Source organism: Onychomys torridus, chromosome 15 (genome assembly GCF_903995425.1).
Source record: "Onychomys torridus chromosome 15, mOncTor1.1, whole genome shotgun sequence".
Classification (NCBI taxonomy): domain Eukaryota; kingdom Metazoa; phylum Chordata; class Mammalia; order Rodentia; family Cricetidae; genus Onychomys; species Onychomys torridus.
In genome coordinates this window covers 65,749,333-65,772,784 of record NC_050457.1, presented here as the reverse complement: position 1 = coordinate 65,772,784, position 23,452 = coordinate 65,749,333, and the positions used below count along the sequence as shown (strand labels likewise).

Below are 23,452 nucleotides of genomic sequence, written 5' to 3'. Positions count from 1 at the left end.
AGGTCACGTGCCTCATCACCTTGTACTATTGTGTGAAACCAATACACTTTGGGGCCGTTTTTTAAAGTGGGAGTTGCTGCTAGAACTCTGAGTATTCCTAACCACTTTTCTCACTGATTTATCTTCACACCATGGAAGTTCCTGGAAAAAGCTGCACCCTCCATGGAACCTTCCGAGAGGCTGACTAGATGACTGGAACTGTAGTGGCCCTGGAGAGGTTGGAATGTTGCAGGTCCGCAGACCCGGTTACAATTTATTCCGGGCTATCTTGAGCCTTGTAAACAGACATTCCTTGTCCACCTTGGTCTGAACTGACATCCTGGGACTAGCAGATAAAACCTTCTGGAATGTATTAACAAGAACCCCAGTTTCCACCAGCTGAGGCGTCTACAGCTTGTAGCTGAATCTTCTCCACTTTGCTTGGCTGTGACCTGCCTATATACTGTTGCTGCTGATGTATTTTAAGTGTCTTGACTAATGATTTTCTTTGTACTGTTAGAATAAAAACGTCTTCAAACAATTACCATCCCAGACATGGAATTTGGGATAACCTAATCTGTATTCTTAGGACCGTGGTTGCCCATATTTAGCTTCAGAATAAACTCTCTCTTACCCCTTTGGAGCTGATGGTTATGTTTTTGCATTGACAAGGTAGATAGTTCAAAGTGCTTTGCATGGGACCTATTGGCAAATGATCAGGTGCCCCGACAACTTTCAGGTAATGAGAAGAATGAAATGGGGTGGGAGGTTGGGGGGGCAGGAGAGAAAACTTACAAAGGAAAATGATATTTATTCCCCCAACCACACTGTGACAGGAACTCAAACAACAAGGTTTAAAATAACTGCTCTACCAGGAACAGCCAGAAGGCATCTGCGCTCAGCTTCGCTTGCTTCCCCCAACCAGATCTGTGGATTCCAATAAGCAGGGGTCAGGATCAGGTTGGAAATGAGGGAGGAAAATGGCTGTGGGCGTATGGCAAAGTATTTTCCATAAGCATTATTCTTTCCTGTCCCTAGATGCTGGCTCCATTTATCTTAGGCAGAGCTAAACTCCTTCTTCCTTTCTGCTTCCTTTTGTCTTTCTGTCTTTGTAATAACACACATCTGCAAACTCTTACTGAATTGCTGCTTCTGTTTGGAAGGCGACATGTTTCTTTCACTTCAAATTAAATGGCAAGTGAACAAGGCAGCTTAATCCAGCTCTCAGAGGATGCTGAAAGTAACTCTGGGACAAAACTCTAATAGCGGTACAGGAAAATTAACAAGATAGATCAAAGGATGATGCTAGCTGGCATTCAGGCACACGCATACATGTTAGCAAGAATTATTTTCAATTACTTTCCCACAGAATAAATTCAATTAATTTGGAAATTTAATTCTTGGTCTTTAGGGAGGTTAAACCTAACAGTTTAACTGTAGATTATTTCCAAGCAGTGGTTTATAGCTGAAGTTGTACAGTTAAGACAAATGCAGGAGCTGCCTGTAGGCGGAACTGAGAATTGGGACGTGTGAGCTGAAATGATGGTCCAACCCTTCTTCAGAAAAACGTTATGCTCAAGCCCCCCCCCCCCCCCCCCGCATGGCTAAGTCCTGCTCAGACCCATAGGGAGTGCGTGCATCTTCTTTCCCAGAAACTTTTCCTGTCCTATCCTTGGAGGGAAGAAAAAAAAAGATGAAAGGTGGGCGGGGCTAGTGCCAGCCCTGAGATTGAAGGGGAACAAAAGCCCTCTTCTCAGACAATGTGGTCAGGCAGTGGAACCGACTTCCTGCTTGTTTTGAAATGCGGGTGTGCTGGCTAGTTTTATGTCACCTTGACATAAGCTAAAGTCAACTGAGAGGAGGGGACCTCTGTTAGGAAAACATCTCCTTAAGATCAGGGCTACATGCAAGTCTGTAAGGCATTTTTTTAATCAGTGACTGATGGTTGAGGGCCCAGCCCGTAATGGATGGTACCACTCTGGGTTGGTGGCCCTGGGTTCTATAAGAAAGCAGGTTGAGCAAGACAGTAAGCAGCACTCCTCCATGGCCTCTGCATCAGCTCCTGCCTCCAGGTTCCTGCCCTGTTTGAGATCCTGTCTTGACTTCCTGCAATGATGGACTAAGATGTGAAAGTTTAAGGCAAACCAACCATTTCCTCCCCAGTTTGCTTTGGTCATGGTGTTTCATCACAGCAATAGTAACCCCAACTAGGACAGTGGGCAATGATGGGTGAGTGACAGAACTTCACAGTCCCCACACCAGAAACCGTGTTTAAAAAAAATCCCAGTGCTTTGGATTTGAGGCAGGAGGATCGGAGTGTTCAAAGTCAGCCTAGGCTATAAAGAGAGAGACAGAGAGATCTTGTGAAAAATCAATAAACTGAAACCCAAACCAAAGCCGAAACAACACTAACAGAAAACCCAGGTCGGTCAGATGGCTCAGGAGAGGAAGAGCTTGGTGCTCAAGCCTGGGGACCTGAGTTCAATTCCCAGATCCAGGCAAAGGAGGATGGAGAGGACTGATTGGACAGAGCTGTCCTATGACAGCATGCATGCGCGCATAGTATGTGTGCCCCACCCATAATAAGAAATAATGCTTTAAAAAAGAAGGCAACAAGATTAATTCCATGAGTCCCAAGAACTCAATCAGGAACCAAGTGACAGACTGTTCTATCAGGCCCTGTAGGGAGTATGCGGACAAAGGCAGGGCGAAGTGACCATATATGACTGTATGACTGGCCCCAAATGTACCTGGTAATCCTTTGTTATCATTGCGTGTGTGTGTGTGTGTGTGTGTGTGTGTGTGTGTGTGTGTGTGTGTGCCTGTGTACACATCTGTATGAGCACCCTCACTTGTGTATGCACATGTGGAGGTCAGAGGTTTCTATGTATCTCTTCTCTTACCTTCCATCTTCTGCTTTGAGACAAGGTCTCTCACTGAATCTGGAGCTGGCTGCTTCATAGGCTGGCTGGATTCTCCTGTCTCTAACTCCCCAGTGCTGGGGTTACAGACAGACACTAGTACACATTTCCCCCAGTGCTGGAGTTCTGTCCTCTCATCCTCAAGCCTGCAAAGCAGGCATTTTATCCACTGTGTCACGTCGCCCACACCCTTACTAACCGCTTCACATTCACATGCTTTAAAAAACTATGGTTCAAATCCTAGGCACTTCATTTAAACCTGTACAACCTCGTCCTAGCAAGATTGCACAAGACTGTACTCTGATTACAGGATATTATCTTTCCTCGCTCATCAAACAACTATCAGAATCCATATTTGCTGTGAGCCAAATACTGGGAAGTACCACCCTACACAACTGTAAGTACAGTTTCAACTTCTTGGTTCCATAAGGCAGTTGTTCATCAGACAGCCACTCTGAGGAGCTGTGACAGATACATAGACCATAGTTACCTGAGCTATGACATCTGAGATTGAGGCACATCCCACCAGGAAACTGTATTTGTGTTTTAAGAGAATGCCAGCATGGGTCCATGCCTGCCGGAAAGAACAGAATTTTCAATGAGAGACATAGCTGGGATTATGGGGTTTCTTACATTACAACTTAGTAGGTATTCCTAAAATACACTCTGTGCCTCCAAAAGTCAGAGCAGCGGGTTTGAGAAGTCTTTCACTGGTAAAAATAACTTCATCCAGTGGCTGGCTAGTGCCACACTGGATTTTAAGTGGAATGAGTGAGTGCACGAATTTATCCAGTAGCACTGATAAGGAGATAAGCCAGCTGATTGGGTTGGTCTCCATGGCTGGAAGCTGAATGACCACCAAGAGTGGAGACACAAGGTCTCCCCTAGAGCAGTCTTGATCCCCAAAAGGACATTGGATCGAGAGTTCTAAGGTGGTTGGGACTGAAGTCATCAGCTCATGAGCAGATCAGGACTCTGTGATGATGTTGTCTCCAGGATCTGAGCTTGGCTTTGTGTGTTGGAGGGAGGCTGGAGAAAATCCTAAAATAGAAGCGGGCAAGGCAAAGCTCAGCAGGTGGCGGGTGTGGAGGTTGGTGCTCACAACAGGATGTGTAAACTTCACATCTTACCTTAATGGTCAATTTAGACCAAAAGACTGTACTGGTTAGGTTGGTGTCAACTTGACACAAGCTAGGGTCATCACAGAAGAGGAAACCTCACCTGAGAAAATGCCTTTAACAGAATGGTCTGTAGGCAAATCTGGGGGGAATTGTTTGATTGACAGTTGATATGGAAAAGGCTCAGCCCACTATGGATAGAGCCACTTCTAGGCCAGTAGGCCTGGGCTGTACAAGAAAGCAGGCTGAACAAGCTATAGGAAGTGGCTCAGTGAGCAGTGTTCCTGCCTCCAGTTCCTGCCTTTGCTTCCTCGCTTCCTCAGCAGTGGACTGCATGTGGGAGCTGTAGGATGAAATAAGCCCTTTCCTCCCCCAGCTTCAATGGTCTTTATCACAGCAATCAGAAGCAAACTGGAACACAGAGAACTAACATGACATCTGAGCTGAACACAATGAGCAAATCATTGGGTCTGGGTCAAGAGTTTGCGTAACAATGGCTTCATCTACTTCCTTCCCTGGCTCTGGGGTCCCAAGGTGTCAAATGTCTAAAAAAAATGTAGATAACATTTGTGAATAGCACCTTGTGGGTGGCCTTATTGTCTTCATGTCATGGGTGAAAAGCTTCATGACTTCTAAAAATTATCTCTTCAACCAAGTTATAAGGATGGTGCTGCAGGTATGTACGTGTGCATACCCGCATGTGCATAGGGGAAATGATTACTTTTTATAAATGTGCATTATTTTGGCTTTTATTAGCAGTGTCTTACTGTTCTATTGGGGTCTTCAGAAGTATTTATGAATAAAACACGAAGGAAAGAGTCCTCAACACACACATTCTAGTGTTGTGCTGGGTAACTATCCAAAACACTTGGGACTAGAATTATTAGATAACAAAGCCTGGAAGAATTAAAAATGTGTAACAAAATCTGGGCATCATTTCCTCTCAAACCACCACAACTACATTAAGCAAAATAATGTCTGTCTGTCTGTCTGTCTATCTATCTATGCATCTATGTTATAGATTGATTGATGACAGACAGATAGATAAGCAGGGGTTGGGACCAAGGTCTAAACACAAAATCTGTATTCTTATACAGAGTCTGAAGGTAAGTTTACACAGTATTTAAGGGATTTCTGAGTGTGAATTAGAATCTCACATATGACATCGACTGTACGGTTTCCCAGCTTTAGGGTCTGGGATTTGGGATGAGGGATATTCAGTGTGTACTCAGCTTTAAAAACGCCGTTGTGGCAAAGAAAACAGCTGGCAGGGATAGAAGGCAGAGCATCGAGGAGTCTGCAGCTCCCTTCCATGAAAGTCACGAGTTCCCAGAATTCACTGTATAATTACAGCCCTCTGTTTACATCCCCACTCCCAGTTTACAGGGTGGACAGAGTGACATCATAGGTTCAGTCTATCCAGTTCACCCTTAACTCTTTCAGCACAAAGACTTGACGCTGATCTCTGATGAAGCTGCCTATATGCACCAGGTACCTTGTGTAAAAGCATGGGGTGTGGGGACTGCATAGCCCCTTTGAATTGTCCTTGGGTTCACCTGCATCAGCTGCCAGAGGCAAGACAGCTGGCCAAAGTAATAAAAGGGACATTCAGGCACAGGTGGCCACAGGTGACCCAGCTCTCCCACCTACGGTAATTTACAAAGAAGCCAATGGAAGATTTTATTATTAGGTATTAAATATTAATTTTGTATTGTCTCTTTAGAGCTATACCTAAATGAAAAGAATAAAGCCTTCCCTTCACAATTATTGACATAGGATTCATGACAGCTCTTTCTTTATATCATAAGCCTTGTAACTAAGTGATGCCACAACCCCTCAGACTGTTGAGGAGAAGCAATATTGTGAAACCTGCATGTTTGCATCACATAAGCAGCCAGTATATGAGAGAACTGGGCTCATCTTCTGTTACTGAACCGATCAGAAAAAAATCAATGAATCAAAATGTCCAATTGTGCTTTCTTGACTCCTGCTAGAACTTGTGGCAAATACATATGTAAAACCATCACAAATTGATGAGACACTGGCTGAAACTCAAGGATCAGTTGGAACCCCCTACACTGTAGGTGAAAATGGTAAGCTGCTGTGGAAATGAGCTTGATGGTTCCTTGAAAAATTAAAAAAATGTAAGCACCAGACAATCTAGCAATACCATTTCTAGATGTGTATCCCCAAAGAACTGAAAGTAGGGACTCAAAAAGATAGTGTACACTCAAGTTTGTAACTTTATTCACAGGAGCCAAAATGGAGAAGTAATATAACTAAGTAGGTAGGTAGAAATATATTTTATCTATACAAGGAAATATTATTCTCTTTATAAAGGAACAGAATTCTGACACATTCTATAGTACAGAGAGAACATCGTTGTTCTCTCTATAATAAAATCAGCCAGTCAAGAGAATAAACACAGTTTGAACCCCTTGTGTGATATCTTCATATAGTCACATTCCTAGACACAGAAAGTAGAGAGTGGTTTCTGGGATAGGACATGGTGAGGTGGAATTACTGTTTAATGGGAACAGTTTTAATTTGCAACATAAAAGGCACTCTAGAAACTGATGGCACAGAAACATGCATGCTCTCCTACATTGAACCAGATACATAAAAATGCTTAAATATACAATAATAGCGAATCCGATGATAAACACATTTTGCCTTAAGGAAAAGGAAAGCCCGTGGCTCCTCTACTTACCATCGCATCCATAAAAGGGAAGGCAGCGAGATACAGGAAGGCCCTTCGTGTTTTGCTCCCCACAGACTCATCCACATGATGTAGCTTGTTGATGATGTAGTACCCTAAATCACTGTAGGCTACAAGGAACCAAAACAGACATGGTGTTTATGTGATTTTTGTGTAAGACGTTTAAAATAATTTTGATTGCAATATCTACTTACTGTAGAAAAGTAAAAAAAAAAAAAAAACCTGTAAGAGACTCATGCATAAGCTCACTCTTTTACTGGTGGGGTAGGTGGGGCTTCCAGTTACCAAGTACTTTTATTGGTGTGTTCGGTATGCATATGAGTTCCAACATGCTTACCTAAGGAGGTCAGACTATATACTCCCTTCTAAGCCACAACTATCTCTGAATGACCTCTCCTCACTCACCAGTGGCTCCCAATGAGTTGGTTTTCCTCTGTATTTGCTGAGAACTGATTTGCCCAGTTTCCTAGTGTACATTCGTGGTATTATCTGACATTATAACAGAATGTGTGGTAGAAATAGTTGAAGTTAAATATTTAAATATTATTAGGTATTTCCTAAGAGAAAATTTCCAGAGTTTAGCATGAGTTTTCAGCACAAGTTTTAACACTTGCTGGGAGGAGGGTGGTCACTACTGGAAATTGCTCTATGAAGTAGAAAGTGACATCCAGAGGGTGTTTTGGGAGTGCTCCTGCATCAAGACTTGTCATGGTGTGGGACTGATGCACAGAGGGAATCCAATACATATTCAGGGTATATACAAACTCAACAAGTAAGATGCAGGACTTGAGGATCCTGACTGATGCTATTAACCAAGACAAAAGGACAGTCTGCTAGTTTGAACTCATGGATGCAGATTAAGACAAAAATGAATCGATGTCCTTCAAGGCTTTACAAGTGCTCTAGCGGTAGGTGCCACCACATATGTCCCGCCCTCATAACTATGGATGTATACATGTGACACCTAGACACAACCCTGACATCATAATGGAGCTAAGGTGAAAAGTAAGAAGACCCCCATGTCAGAGTTTGGAGGGCAGGGATTTATCAGCACACAAGCCGGTCAATGGAGATACTAATGCTCCTTCGTCAGGATTGGTCTTGAGTCACAGGGACTTTGTAGTAATTTGAGCTTGAAAATGACTTTTAGGAACTTAAAATTTATCATTGGGAATTGCCGAGGTCATAGTGGGCAAGCAGCCGAAGGAGCTCAGATGGATCTGATGTCCACAGAACAAGGCGGGGTTGCGGTGACAGCTGCAGAGGGAGCAACCGTGTTGGGTGAGGGGAGCGGCAGGTCTGTCAAGGCCACTGAGGAGCAAGAAGAGAAGCCCCTGGAGAGGACATCCTGAAGAAAAGAGCAGCTCTGGGAAGACGAGACTTGTTACAGAGGGGGAGACGGCTGAGCTTGGATCTGCCATTTGGATCAGAAGCCCTGACCGAGATGAGAAGCAGACAGGTGGCCCGAGCTGACCCTGGAAGGCAGGGTGGGAGCTTTTGTGTGAGTCTGCAGTGAGGTACACTCAGCCCAGCATTCAGCTGATGGAAACACAAAGCCCAAATGTACGAGTGCTGCATCTCACACACAGTCTACTCTGGGGGCAGAGCCATGGACATTTTCTCTTTCTCTTTGCCGCTATTTACTTATGTGTGTGTTTTTATGTGATTGACAAATGTTCACTTGTGCAGGGTCTTGCAAGGAGACAGTCTTGACCTACCCACACAGGCACCCCTACTCTGGCAGAAACCACTGTAATAGAAAGGTCAGTGGCGCCACATGCAAGAGTATGGGGCTGCTATGAATAGCAGGCGAGTGAAAATCCCCTGGTAAAGGTTACCGTCCATAGAGCATGCCAGCTGACAAGACCGGACTACAAAGCTGACCCCAGGGACCATGGGATAGGGAAGGGGTGAGGGCCAGAATGGTAGTGACTTGGGCAAACCATGTCTCCCTGAAGTTCAAACATCCAAGTCCTAACCCCTGGACTATTACAGAGATAATAAGATGAGGTCAGACTGGAGTGGCTGTCCAATCCATATGACTAGTTAACTTGTGAAAAGGGAGAGATTGGATGCAAAGACAGGAAAAAAGCCCTTGTGAGGGTAGAGCCTGGGTGATTCAGTTTCATGCTGAAGGCTGCCAGGAAAATCTCAAAACCAAGGGACAGGCAAAGAGTGGCTGTCCCTCAAAGTGCTCAGAAGGAATCAGACCCGTCTAACACTTTGACCTCAGACTTCTTGCCCACAGAACTGTAAATTTCTGTCATTTAAGCTACACAGTCTGTGGGATTTTGATACAGCAACCCTACCAATGACTCCAGGTAGGTTCTGAGGAGGGTGTGGCAGCGAGGAAAGATGGAGCCAGGAATGTGTGCAGCTGACAGCAGGCGTGTGATCTGCCTGTTCCCTGGGAGTGGGGAAACCAATGGAAGGGAGCATCCTGACTCATGTAGTAATGGATTTTAACTATGGCAGCAAGATGGGAACTTTCTGTAAGAGGACAAACAAAAAGGTTAATGACAGCTTAAGCACAGTGAGGTTCTCGGGCCTTTCTCCCAGATCTGTCTCCAGATGTAAGTACCGCCCTTGTTCTTCCGGCTCCCAGTGCCTGCCCGGCTCCATGTACCCAGCTTCAGAGCATCTGGGCCTCATGGGCACAAGGGCTACTTTTACTTTTTTCTACTTTAGACACTTCCTCTTTCAGCTACTAGAGGGGAAACCTGGAAGCCAAAGACAATTTTTTCTCTCCTATTTTCTCATTCTTTCTGTGGGAGAAGAATCTGAATATAACTAAGTGGCTGTTTCCACCCTGGACATTGTGTGGATAAAATCCCAGGAACTGTTTCCACCTCATCTTTTTCTGTCCCGCAACTCTACCCTCCTATGCCAGCCCTTGAGCTATTTCCAGATGAGCCAAAGCTGATGGCTGGGGTGATTTATATGAAACGCTTTGCGTAGTTCCTAATGACTATTTAGTAGGCTTCAGCTCCTAACAACTGCCTTCCCAAGACTGCTCTGCAAACTAGTCTTCCTCCATGAAGAGGAGAGCTATAAAACAAATTACATAAAGCCTGAGCAGAGGAAGCAGGCTTTATGATGGCAAGAAAGAGGAGGACACTGAGTTGATACACGTAAGACGCTCAAAACTAGAGCAAACAAAGAGAGAGGAAGGTCCTTTCAGTTACTGATCTCATCATCCCAGGCAACCAAGAACAGCCCTTTCTGCAATCAGTGCCTCTCAAATTTGAAGTAGTTACCAAGAGTCATAGCAAACTGTGAACTATTCACATTAATGAGAGATATCTAAGAAAGAATGTCTTCTGGGAGCTGAGACCCCATCAATTTCAGTAACATCATACATTCATTTCCAAGATGTAAAATGCAGAAACAGGTAGAACACCTGTTCTAATTCAAATTCCCCAGGTATGGATGGGTGAAAGTCTCTCCAGGACTATTTATTGACTCATTGAGTCCTCCTACTTAGGAGGCTTTTTGTAGGAGCCTGCAAGTTCATCCTGGGTATCTACTGTATGTATTGCTTCCAAAGAGTGTGTGCTTACAGGACTGATAAGCCACATTTAAAAGCGCTTCAGCAAATATGTGTTGAATGACTTATTCATATGAGGCACTGTGCCAGTCACCCAGCTGTGAAGGGGACAGCTTTCTGCACGAGAGCTGGGACACTGATGCATAATAGACTCAACGATACTCTGTACTGAGCAGTGTTTGTCTGGAAAGCATGGGGGTGGGAGGTGCACATATGGCCAAGGTCTTGTAGAAATAGCCTGGGACCATGCATAATATAAGCAAAGTAAACATGAGACTGTATCACGAGAGCCAAAGCCTCACTGGTATAATACTTGGCAAAGCAGGAGGCGTCGTAAGTAACTATGGGTATTGGCATTTCACTAGAGGGTATGTTGTATTCCTGAGTGAAAAACCAGGAAGTAACCTGGGTTTTGATAACTATAGATGGAAAACATTGATAAATCCATCATGTCTCAAAGAAGTAATTGTACAAGTGTCCTCAGATCTTCCCACCTCTTCATAGCAATGCTCTGTATGAGTTTTCAGCTCCTTTGCTGTATGGTTTATGTGCCCACCCCTTGGCCCTGGGCTGGCCAGCAATGTGTTCTGGCCAGTAGTGTTCAAACAAAGTGGTGCTATAGCGCCTCTGATTCTTGACTTCAGGGTGCCACACCTCCACCCTGACAGCGAGAGTCCAGCCACGGCCATGCAAAGAAGCACAGACAATGCTACGGGACTAGGAAGGAGGCAGAGTAAAGAAAGACTCAGCAGAGGACACATGGCCATCCCCAGAGAGCACCCTCACTGTCAGCTGAGCCACATCCTGATCTTCAACTGCTCACACGGGTGGGAGCCCAGTAAAGTCCAGAAGAGTCTCACCTGGCCAGCCATGATCTGGAGACCAAAAGTGAACGTTTGCTTTTTAACCCACTAAGTCCCAGGGTGGCTTTGTTTTCTCTTTTTTTTTTTTTTTTTTTTTTTTTATTTTGAGTCAAAGTCTCATGAAGTCCAGGCTGAGCTCAAACTCACTCTGTCCTGAGGAAGTAATGGATCTTCCAATTCATCTGCTTCTACCTCCCAGGTGCTAGGATTACAGGTGTGCGTCACCACATCTGGGGCCCAGATATGGAGCTCTGTGAATGCTTGGCAAACATTCTATCTACTGAGCAACATCCCTGTAGTAGGTGGTTGGTTGTGCCATGCCCTGAATCACTGCCCTTAGTGAGGCAGCAGGTAGCTGCTAGGTACCTACCCCTTGGGTGACCACCAGGGACCCTTAAGACCTGGGATGCGCATAGGTGCTCTCTTCTCTTTGCTACCTTGAGGTCTTGGATGCTGGCAGAACTCTCCTAAGAACTGCACTGGACCATGCCCCACCCCTCCAGGATTTCTTCTGGTTGTGAGTTAACCCACCAAATAAATTCCTTTGACCATCAAATAGACTCCGTGGATATATCCCATTACATCCCCCGTCCTCACAGTGGGTTTTCATTTAATAAATGAAACTGATTGGTGTGGTTTTCTATATGGAATCCATCTACCCTTCCTAGGGTTGGTCTGTGATTTGTGAGGAATCTGAAAAGATAAGGCAGACAGAAAGAACAGTCTAGAAATTATTTTAGTTACTCACAATAAGAGCCTATGTGTGTTCAGTTCCCTGCTGACTTCCTCGGCTCCTTCAGAACATAAAGCTGGTCCCCACAGGGAACAAACATGTAAGAAGCTAAGTGCACGGCAACAGTTTCTCTGTTTGTATGAACAAGGCAGTCAGAAGGACTCACAATGCCCTTGTAGGTGAAAATAATAATCGGGGCTCAACCCAAACTAACTACAATATCAGGTCAGTGGCCTGTCCTTGTTACAGGTTTGCTAAGAACAAGCAATGGAATATTACCTGCACCATGACCACCAGGCTTAACTCAAGTGTGGTGGTGGCAAACCCTGTCTCTGCAGTTTTTAATAAATGGAGTCTCACAGTGAGGCCAAGGAAGAAGTCACAGCTATGATTAAACTCTAAAGGGAGGCTAAGTGGCAGCCACCCAAAGAATCTGTTCAAAGCTCCTGCAGTTCAGCTAGCTAGAGACAGGCTGTGGGTGTACATGGGGCTGACAGGGACTTGACAGCTACAGAGTCTTCTAGATGTAAAGGCTGCCAAATCCAACACAGTTCCAGCTGTCTACTCATTTGCTCCATGGCATGAGGCCTGGGTAGGTTGGGTGTTGTGAAGTAAGAGCTGGAACCATCTTTCCCTCTCAAGCTCCACCAAGCTTTCTTGGAGGAAGAGCCTATGTGGTTGGTGGGATCTGCTCCAGGTACGTCTGGAAAACCGACACCCATGTGCAGAATGGTTAGGGACAAGAGACTGCCTGTGGCTCACTCTCCAGTGGGGGAGAAGAGAAAAGAAAATTGGAAAACAAGCATGAAGGAAGAAGACGACATTAGCTACTGCCCAGGCAATGAGAAGGACCCACAGTAGGTTCTTTCCTTTACTGAGACAAGAACAATTAATAACAGATGATGCAACAAAGAATATCCAGTAAATGCAGTCTTGTAGCCACTAACTGGCACACAGAGATGACATCAGCTTGATGAGCCTAATGTGCTAAGTCTGCAGTCAATTTTTCAGATATGGACATGGTTCAACTTGAAGCCCCTCTGAGTGAAGATGATCCCCAGGGGTCGGCAGATCATTAGCACCAGTACTGCGAAGAGTGGCATGTTCACGGTCACTTAGTTAAAGTGCATGCTCATTGTTAGGGTTTCTACAGTCTCTGGAAACATGCAGGGATGACACATGGTATTACAAAAAACAAATCTTAGAGACCTAACTAAACGAGGCATCAGTTTATAGCATGAACACAATGTATAGCTACAATACACAGCCAATTGTTCTAAATGTGAAAGGAGATCTTCAGAGCCCATGAGGTTTAAAGGTGCACATTGAGGACACATGACCTCCATTGATTAAAGCTCTATTTAACATACATGAGCACTAGAGTAAATCTGCCTTATCCCATGGGATTATCCTTGAGGCCTCACAGATGTGCCCACTGGTGGTAAAGACTTATATAGTAGGCACCTCATCACATCCATTAATGGCTTCCTGGCTCTATGCCACTCTTCCTTGTTACCCCGCCCTCTCCCTCTCCAATGCTCTTTGGTTTCCATGTGTCCAGCAGATCTCTTCCCAGGCTTGGGCTCTAAGCTCTGGCTGGTTACCTGACTCTGGTTCCAGCACATGGCAGCCATCTCGCACCTGTCCAATTCTGTTCTGGACAAGTTTGTTTTTGTCCTTTTTCCTGTGTTATAAACATATGGCTATGCCCACCTTCTCTTCATTTCCTTCTTAAGGGCTTGTCCTTTGTTTATGACTACCCAGCCCTGAGCCCTCCAAGTCTGTGGTGGGAAAGGCCCTCTGCTTTGCCCTGGGTCTACTCTGCCATCTCTCAAAGCTCTCACTGGCAGAAATCAGCTTATGTTAGAGTTCTAGAACACCAAATAGGGAGACACACACACACACACACACACTTTCCTACCGACTACATGTACTTAGGGAGAGGCATGTAGCTGTCCCTTGTCTTTTGTTCACATTTCCAGTTACTTGAGGTTTGGGAAGCCAGCGTGATCTGTTCCATACACATTCTCTTGAGCACGGAGAGGTGGGGACTGAGCCATTTGAAGTGAGGGAAACAAGGGTAATTCTAACTTCCATTCTTCTATGGTCCCCAGGAGGGTAAGTTATGGACTAAAATCCCACCATTTAAAGAGAAGGACAGATACCAGTTACACAAATGGTGCATTTTGCACAGGTAAAATGATCCACATCCATTCTTGACATCATCACCTAGGAAAGTAGATGAACTCTGTCCATGAAAACATTTACTAAATGTAAAGAGACCCTCATGCTGGGGACTGTAAGTAACTAATATCTCAAAGAGTGAGATCAACAGATAAAGTAAAGAGCAAAGCAAAAAGGGACCACAAATTTGGCCACTTGCTAAAAAAAAACAAAAAACAAAACAACAACAACAACAACAAAAACCCATAGAAAATATATGGCAGTGCTAAAACTGTAAAGCAAATGCTAGATAAAAATAGTAGACATTAATAAATAAGAAAAGTGACAGCTGGGGACTTAGATACAGGCAGATGACAGACAGACAGACAGACAGACACACACACACACACACACACACACACACACACACACACACACACACACAAACACACCCCTTTGATAGTACGAGAAACTGAACTCAGGGCCACACACACACTAGGCCAATGCTCCACTACTTTAGCTTTAAACTCCAGCTTCGGCAAAATGTTAGAGAACAAGTTCAAATTCTTGACTCCATTTCAGATAGAAGACTAAGAAAAACTTAGAAAAGGTTCTGTTTTTAATAAATCAAAGCCTTCAGAGCCAGTCTGTGAGAACTTCCAGTCTCAACCCTCAAAAGAAAGGAGCCCTCTTGCTCTGTGTTCTTGGATGTCCTTATAAATGGAATGAAAAGTCGGGCTGGGGAGATGTTCAGTGCTTCACAAACATGAAGACCTGAATTGGGATTCCCAGTAACATGTAAAAAGCTGTGTGGCAGTGCACATCCACAGCACCAGTGTTGGGAGAGGGAGTCCACACTCCCTCTAGACTAGACAGATTGGTGAGCCAAGGTACCGCGAGAGACCCCGTCTCAAAACAAACTAACAAAATGGTATGGGGGGGCCTTAAGGAAGACAACTCATGTTGACCTCTGGCTCCATGCATACACATGCACATGCACCTGCATGCATACACTCATGTACACATGCAAAACACAACACACACACACACACACACACACACACACACACACACACACACACACGGACTTGAGGGAAAGAGTTAAATTCATCAGAGCAGTGACAAAATAATGCCTAAAGAAACAATTGGACTAATTTTGTCTGAAAAAAGAATATAGAGAAGTTCAGTTTATGTCCACATGTCTCTGGTGTGTGTGTGTGTGTGTGTGTGTGTGTGTGTGTGTGTGTGTGTGTGTGTTTTACTCTGGCATTAAGCTCTATGCATTTGTGCTTGTGACTTTCTTGCTGGCATGCCCTGCCCAGGGGGGTGTACATGATAAGAATTGCTGCTCCCTCAGTCTCAGCCCCTGACATAGATGATTAGGAAGGCACAGGGCTCATACCATGGCTTCACAGTTCAAGCAGAGATGACTGTCTGAGGTTTTCACATCCGTGTCAGTGGCCCTTGCCACAAGCCCAGTTAGGAGCTGACTGCTTTCACCCTCACTAAGAGGTGAAAATGGGCTTCAGTGTCCCCTACAGATGAAATGTACCTGGAGCAGAAAACTGCACTGTAGGGAACCGTTCACTGAATGGGAAGATAGTAACAGGAAGAGGTGCGGGGGATCGGTGGAGGGAGAGCCGCAGTACCGAACACAGAAGACAAGACTGGGGAAGATCTTACAAACTCCTGAAAGAAGAAGGAGAGGAGAATGTATGCCAAGATGCCTGATGCAAAAGAGCAGAAATGGGAGAGATTCACCAGTGGGGTTGCCAGGGAAGCCACAGATGGAATCCTGAGAGTCTAGAAGTAGGGGTTCAAAGTCAAGTGTGGTGTACTTCCTCGGGAAGAAGTCAAAGCTTTTGTTTGGTGAGAAGCATTAGCCAAAAAGGAGTCCAGTGTAATAAAATAATTATTTAGTCTAAGTAAAGAGTTCATTTGATTTAAATTTAAGATCTTAGCGTCTTAAAATTTCCATTTTTAAAATGGAAAAGCAATGGGCTGTGTCTCAGTCAGGAAAATGCTTGCCTGCCACGCTTGTAGCCCGGTTGTCTACCCACATTGCTGCAGAAACTGAGTGTGGTGGTGCATGCCTGTAACCGGAGCTCAGAAGGATAAGACCGGGGAGTCAGAAGTTCAAGGTCAGTCTCATCTATAGATCACGTCTGAGGTGTCTTGGATTCAGAAGACCTTCTCTCAAAACTACAATACAGTAAGATGGTAAAGCTCAGAGTTAACGTTTTCCTCATGACTGTCAATAACACACTCTGCTCAGTTTTTCTCTTTCTTGGTAGTTGACAGTCACAGGCTATCTTGCAAAGTCTCATCCAACTGTGGCTAAAATAGGGGAAGTTGGATTTATTTAGGGTCCTCGTAAAAAGACTAGTAACAAAAAGGAATTAATTTACCTGTGCAGACAAGACCTTTATTTTAAAATGTATGACATTTTCTCTCAATATATATGCCATCTTTGGAAATGACTCAAATCAAATGTAGCCGCAGAAATTGTGTCCAAACACTCGCTAGGGTGTAAACTGATAGAAAGGCAGCAGCTCTGCCTGCCCACTCCCTGAGCTCTTAAGTACAAATGAGATGATGGTTATCAGCGCTCAGCTGAACACACCCGCCAGCAGGCCTCCTCTCCTCTGCACTGCTCTTAGAACAAAACTCTATGCCATGTTAGAAAGGAAAGCCACCAAGGCCCGTTCCCTATTTACTCTCTGATCCACAACTGCGTGAGTAAACACTGGCATTCTACAAATGAATACACCGCAAGTGGTTTGGGTTAATCCTCTGGCTCCTTTACTTGGTGGCATTCACGCTTCTCATACAACCAGTGACCATTTAAGATACACAGCGGACTCACGAAGTACCATTCAAAGTGCTTTAGGCAACCGGCTCTGACAGATGTGCCCGCAAGTTTTGCGCCAGGTAGACAAAGCTGTTCGAAACCACACCCCATGGGTTCTAGGACCACCCAGAAGGCAGAAGCAGCAGCCCAGCCCCGGTACAACATGCTTTTCCTGGGTCTTCAGGAGCATGTACAAGGTCGCTGTAGTTGGGATTTAGCTTTCTAGTTTCAGCAACAGCCTTGCCAAGGGTATTTAGGCATGCTTTTGAATAAAGTCGCATCCAGGAGCCCTGGAGAAAATTAATCTCAATGAAACAACCTGTCATTGTTTGGTTCCCAGTAGTGATAAGCACAAATTCAAAATAACAGCTGCCATACTTCTGTTCTTTGAGTTGCTATCATGTGGGGCATGTCTGTTATCTTGTCTACCTCCTGGAATGCTATTTTTTAGGTACTATTGCTAAGTACCATCAGTTACTAATACTATTTTAGATTTCACCTCCTGATGAAACCACTCACTCTCTGACTTTGGGAATCAGAGGCACAAAACTATAGTTTTCAGAGGTTAAAAAAAAAAGTGTTTTAAAATTTTATTGATTCAGGAGAGCACAAACTTCAATCCTTCAATCTTCTGAAAATTTCATGAGAAAGTTTTAATAATTACTAAAGAAGCCACTTAGCCTGCAACTATATTTAAAGCAATTGAGAAGAAAAAGAAATGACTAAAATGAAATGCTTATCGATGGCAGCAGCCTTACCTATCAGGGTGTGGAAGACAGCGGCGATGGCACCAGCCACCACCATGCACAGGACGGCTTTGGTCCTATCTCTCTTACTGTTCACAAAGACCAGGCCCACGTTTTTAAAGTCACTCATGGGTCCCGTGAAGAACTTCATCAGAGAGTATGCCAGCCCATAGCTGGCAAGCATCTCCACAGCATCTTCCTTGACGGCAGCGATGCCCCGGTTCAAGGCCTGCAAGGGAGAGAAGAACCAGCACCAGCATGAGAAACAGAGCCACATCTCCAACATGGGACGTGGCAGATGCGCTTTCCAGGGAAATGATGGGCAGCGTGTAGGGTGAGGCTACTCCTAAGTTTGTAGAAAATACTGGCTTTTCTTCTTCTTTTTTTTTTTTTTTTGTTCACATTAGCTTCTGAATACCTTTTTTGGGGAGATACCTGACCATTAGGGAAAGCAACATACCCAACAGTATTTCTGAACACCAAAAGACAGTTCTAAGAGTATTATTTAAAAGTTGATGTTTTAAAACTCCTAACCTGTTGTAGTAACTCATGCCTGTGATTCCAACATACTGGAGGTTCTTAAGTTCTAGCTCAGCCTGGGCTACTTTGCTCATGTTTATCTCCCCACCTTCACATGACTGGACCCCTTTTCTTTGATCCTCTTTTACCTCCTGAAATTGTTCCCATTCTGCTCCCATGGTGTGTGTGTGTGTGTGTGTGTGTGTGTGTGTGTGTGTGTGTGTGTCTAAATCTAGACCCACATAAGAGAAGCCTGCACCACGCTGTCCTTCCCCCACTACCCTCTCTTGTTCCCACCTGCCTTTCCCTTTAGACCTCTTCTCCTCCCTTCACACCGCGGTTATAAATTGTTTACAGTAGACTTTATTGTTAGAGTAGCTTTAAATTCTTGGGAAAAGTGAGCGAAAATGACACAGCTCTCTTTTGTCCCCTCCCTCCACAAGCACAGTGTCTGCCCCATTACCCTGGCCCAGAGATGAACCTATATTGACACGCTGTCATGACGCATCTGTAGTCAACAGGAGGGCTCATTCTTTGTGTCCTACTTCCCAGTAGAATTTACTAAAGTCTAATGACATGTATCCACCGTCACAGAGTCATCATTTAAAATAATGACTCCCCAAAGCCTTTACCTGCTGTGTTCACTCTCCCAACAGAAGAGTCCCTCAGCAGCGTAGTCACACTCATAAAAGCTGTGTTCAGTACGCTAACTCAAAGCAGAGACGCATTTTCCCTGTCTGCCCCCTTTCTACCAGGAAGATAGGAGTTCATAATTTTCTCCATAAACAGTTGTGGCACAGCCTAAGTGCCACTCTGCAATCATCTTTAAAGATGCCGTGCAGAGCACTAAGTGTGCCAATGAGTCTGTGAAAGACGAAAAGCTGGACTCAATGAACAGACCCATGATGGCTCTTTAAACACATAATATTTAAGAATCATTGCGCTAAATTTGAGCAAAGCAAACGCACTCTATGTTCCACTGGCTATAAGGCTGTTGGTTGGTTGTAAAGCATGTTATTTAGTTTATGTACCTCTAAGTAGGGATGAAACCCTTCCAATTATAATTGAACGCCAACTGCTTATACGATGTATTCAGACTGCAGACATGCTATGGTGTGTGTGTGTGTGTGTGTGTGTGTGTGTGTGTGTGTGTGTGTGTGTTATTTCATATTTTACTGAAAATTATTCTGAAGGCCAGGTCTCTAATATCACACACTGTCAGTTCAGGCTTTGCAAGACTCGAGGGCTTCAATTCCTCATGGATACTTTGTTTCATGGTCTTGACTAGAGATGCTGCTGAGACACACAGTGAACACTGACAGAGCAGAACACTCAACGCAAGGCACTACTGGGAAGTCGGAGAGGCATTTATAGGGAAATACCACCTTGTGAAACAACCTTAGAAAAACCTAGAACAAAAATGTGTGACAGCTGAGGAATTAATTCTTCTGCTGACAAAGGTGGAATTATAATGCTATTTTTTGACAAGTCTTTTCAATTATATTTCTAATTTATCTTCTTTTTCCCTGTAGTAACTTGAAGTTATCCACAAGATAGTGTTTGTAGTTTAGTGTTTGTAGTGCAGTGATAACTCTTAGTTTTTGTTAGTTTCTTTAAGAAGCCAACATTTCCTTCTATCAAAGCAGATCAAATACCTTAACACCCCAGGGCAAACTAAAAACCAAGAAACTCCTAGGTAATGAATCCTGTGTTTAACGGAGGGATCCTGTTATGGAATAATCTTTTTATACATTGTTAAGATGTGTTACTCTGATTGGCTTAATAAAAAGCCAAGCAGCCAATAGTGAGGCACGATTTCTGGGCAGAGAGGACTCTGGGAAGAAGGCAGAGATACCAGGAGACACAGAGCAAGCAGGATGGGCAGTACAGAGATGAGGTAATAAAGCCACAAGGCAGAACATAGATGAATAGAAATGGGTTAATTTAAGTTATAAGAGCTAGTTAGAAACAAGCCTAAGCCAAGGAAGGCTGAGCTTTCATAGTTAATATGTCTCCATGTCATTAATGTAAGTCTCCATGTTAGATGGTGGTCCAAAGAAAAGCCTGACTACAAGCTTCTGCTATGCTTCAAAGCTTACCAACTTGGTCATCCACCAAGTTAGTCCACTGTGAACTGGTGATAGACACTGGTGGTACCCATCATGTCCTGCAGATCCCTAGGGGGCAGGAAGCCAAGAGCTGATAGTCACGGGTTATGAGGATGAGTTCCCTGCTTCCATATGGGTCACCCCGATACAGTTCCCCATGGAACCTGGAGGTAGACTCCAGCAGACACCGATTCTTGCTTCCTCTCCTTAGCACCCTATCCTGCTTGCTCCATTCTCTTCAGAATGTGCTTGCTTGTTAATGTACAATATACAAGAATCTATTCTCCTTAGGTCTTGTTCCACTAAAAGTCACTGTAGAACAGTTTTTAATTGCTAGCCTCTAGCCTCCGAGAACCTGCAGAATCCACAGTGCCAACATTACACCATGGGATCTCTTCTTGGCTTCCCCAAACCCATAGCGTTCACAGTGCCAATGTTACACCAGGAAACCCCTTCTCAGCCTCTTAGAACTGGTATAGTTTAAATCTTCCCCATCTTTCCTAAAGTCTATGATTTTTGAATTTTAAATGTCTTTTTAAAAAACATTCTCTCTCTCTCTCTCCCTCTCTCTCTCTCACTCTACTAGTGTTAGGAATGCTATTGCAATTAGGATTGGGACCAATAGAGTTGAGATATTTTTAAAAACACACTATTAGGGAGGGGATTTGAACCCCCGGGAATAAGGTTTTAAGTCTTACGAAATTTCCTGACTCTGATACCCTAATGTGCCTCTCTCTCTCTCTCTCTCTCTCTCTCTCTCTCTCTCTCTGTCTCTGTGTGTGTGTGTATACATGTGCCAGGGCATGTATATGGAGTGTGTGTGTGTGTGTGTGTGTGTGTGTGTGTGTGTGTGTACATGTGCCAGGGCATGTATATGGAGTGTGTGTGTGTGTGTGTATGTGTGTGTGTGTGTACATGTGCCAGGGCATGTATATGGAGTGTGTGTGTGTGTGTGTGTGTGTGTGTGTGTGTATACATGTGCCAGGGCATGTATATGGAGTGTGTGTGTGTGTGTGTGTGTGTGTGTACATGTGCCAGGGCATGTATATGGAGTGTGTGTGTGTGTGTGTGTGTGTGTGTGTACATGTGCCAGGGCATGTATATGGAGTGTGTGTGTGTGTGTGTACATGTGCCAGGGCATGTATATGGAGTGTGTGTGTGTGTGTGTGTGTGTGTGTGTGTGTGTGTGTGTGTGTACATGTGCCAGGGCATGTATATGGAGTGTGTGTGTGTGTGTGTGTGTGTGTGTGTGTACATGTGCCAGGGCATGTATATGGAGTGTGTGTGTGTGTGTGTGTGTGTGTGTGTGTGTGTGTACATGTGCCAGGGCATGTATATGGAGTGTGTGTGTGTGTGTGTGTGTGTGTGTGTGTGTGTGTGTGTGTGTGTGTACATGTGCCAGGGCATGTATATGGAGTGTGTGTGTGTGTGTGTGTGTGTATACATGTGCCAGGGCATGTATATGGAGTGTGTGTGTGTGTGTGTGTGTGTGTGTGTGTGTGTGTGTGTGTACATGTGCCAGGGCATGTATATGGAGTGTGTGTGTGTGTGTGTGTGTGTGTGTGTGTGTGTGTGTGTGTGTGTGTGTGTGTACATGTGCCAGGGCATGTATATGGAGTGTGTGTGTGTATGTGTGTGTGTGTACATGTGCCAGGGCATGTATATGGAGTGTGTGTGTGTGTGTGTGTGTGTGTGTGTACATGTGCCAGGGCATGTATATGGAGTGTGTGTGTGTGTGTGTGTGTGTGTGTGTGCACATGTGCCAGGGCATGTATATGGAGTGTGTGTGTGTGTGTGTGTGTGTGTGTACATGTGCCAGGGCATGTATATGGAGTGTGTGTGTGTGTGTGTGTGCACATGTGCCAGGGCATGTATATGGAGTGTGTGTGTGTGTGTGTGTGTGTGTGTGTGTGTGTGTACATGTGCCAGGGCATGCATATGGAGGTCAGAGGACAACTTGCAGAAGTGAGGTCTCTTCTTCCATCATGTAGGTTCCAGGGACTGAACTCAAGTTGTCAGGCTTGGTGACATGCACCTTGTCCTGCTGAGCCATCTCACTGACCAGTGAACTGTTTTTAGTACATAAAAGTGCATTAAAATTTAAATGACAACCACAACCACCCATCAGTCCTGGCTGTACTTTCTCTTTTCCACCAACAGTTTCTGATTTGAGTCCTAAACCTAGAGCAGAGGTAGGTGAGAAGAAGGGCGGAGCTGAGGACAGCTGCTGGCAAGGTTGAGAAATATCATGAAGTCCAGTAACTATGACAATTTGAGGAAAGAGCATGGGATTCACACGGGCAGACTTCAGCCTGGAGCAGCTTCCATCACTCAACTGCTGAGTGGGTCATTCAAATGACCCCGGGAGAGATACAGACAGGCTGTGCACAGGGCACCAGTTCCTAGACTAAAAAGGACACTGAGCGTAAGGACTTTTAGTTAGGAGATGCTGTGGCCCACAAGACATCCCACTGATCTAATGTTTGTGGTGATGCTGTTAAATGCATACCTCACTTCAAAGAAACCTTATCCTGACTTTAATATTGAAACTCATAAAAAACTTCAGAATTAAGAACATGTGCTAGGTTAATGCTTTAGTTCTTTTTATTCTCGTTTGTAGTAATTTCGTCCAATCTGCCCAAATTATTAATTTTATGATTTTCTTGATATCAGAATATTGTTGTTATGAAGCACCATTGATCATTCCACGGAACTTGTTGCCTGAGTTTTTAGCCTTTGCTGTTTACCCATCTGTAATAAGATTATTTTGCTCTACTTTGTGGCTTTGTTTACACACTTAACTCTTTAACTAATCTTCCAGGCACGTTGGAGGGACGGGTCAACTACCTCCAAATGGTTTGCATTTCTTCGAAACCACGTGCGGGGCAGACCATCCATCTTCCATCTCTTTGTGATGACTTCTACCGTCTGTGCGGCGTCGACATGTCCCGCAGCCACCTGGTGTTTGTGCCATCTGCTTCCCTCCCCCTTGTTCACAGTACACGCACTTCCTGGCACACTGTCTGTTCACTGTTTTCTCAGGTATCTATCTCCTCTGAGTACAAGCTCCAGGGAGCAGAGGCGGACATGGCATTGCTCTGTCCTCAGAACCACAGCTTGGCAGGGGATCCCCTGTATGACAGGAGGATGGACAGACTGGAGAATGAAATAAAACATGTAAGAAG

General features: G+C 44.6%; 1 protein-coding gene across 1 annotated transcript in view; it reads right to left on the bottom strand.

The window, feature by feature from the left end:
- Window positions 1-23,452, bottom strand: part of Ankh (ANKH inorganic pyrophosphate transport regulator) — a 139,886-nt gene that overhangs the window by 37,525 nt on the left and 78,909 nt on the right. Inside the window, exons 2-4 of the mRNA XM_036207403.1 lie at window positions 17,653-17,869; window positions 6,729-6,847; window positions 3,391-3,474 (exon numbers count right to left, since the gene is read on the bottom strand). Coding sequence (XP_036063296.1) covers window positions 3,391-3,474; window positions 6,729-6,847; window positions 17,653-17,869 — 420 coding nt within the window. The remainder of the gene's footprint in view (window positions 1-3,390; window positions 3,475-6,728; window positions 6,848-17,652; window positions 17,870-23,452) is intronic.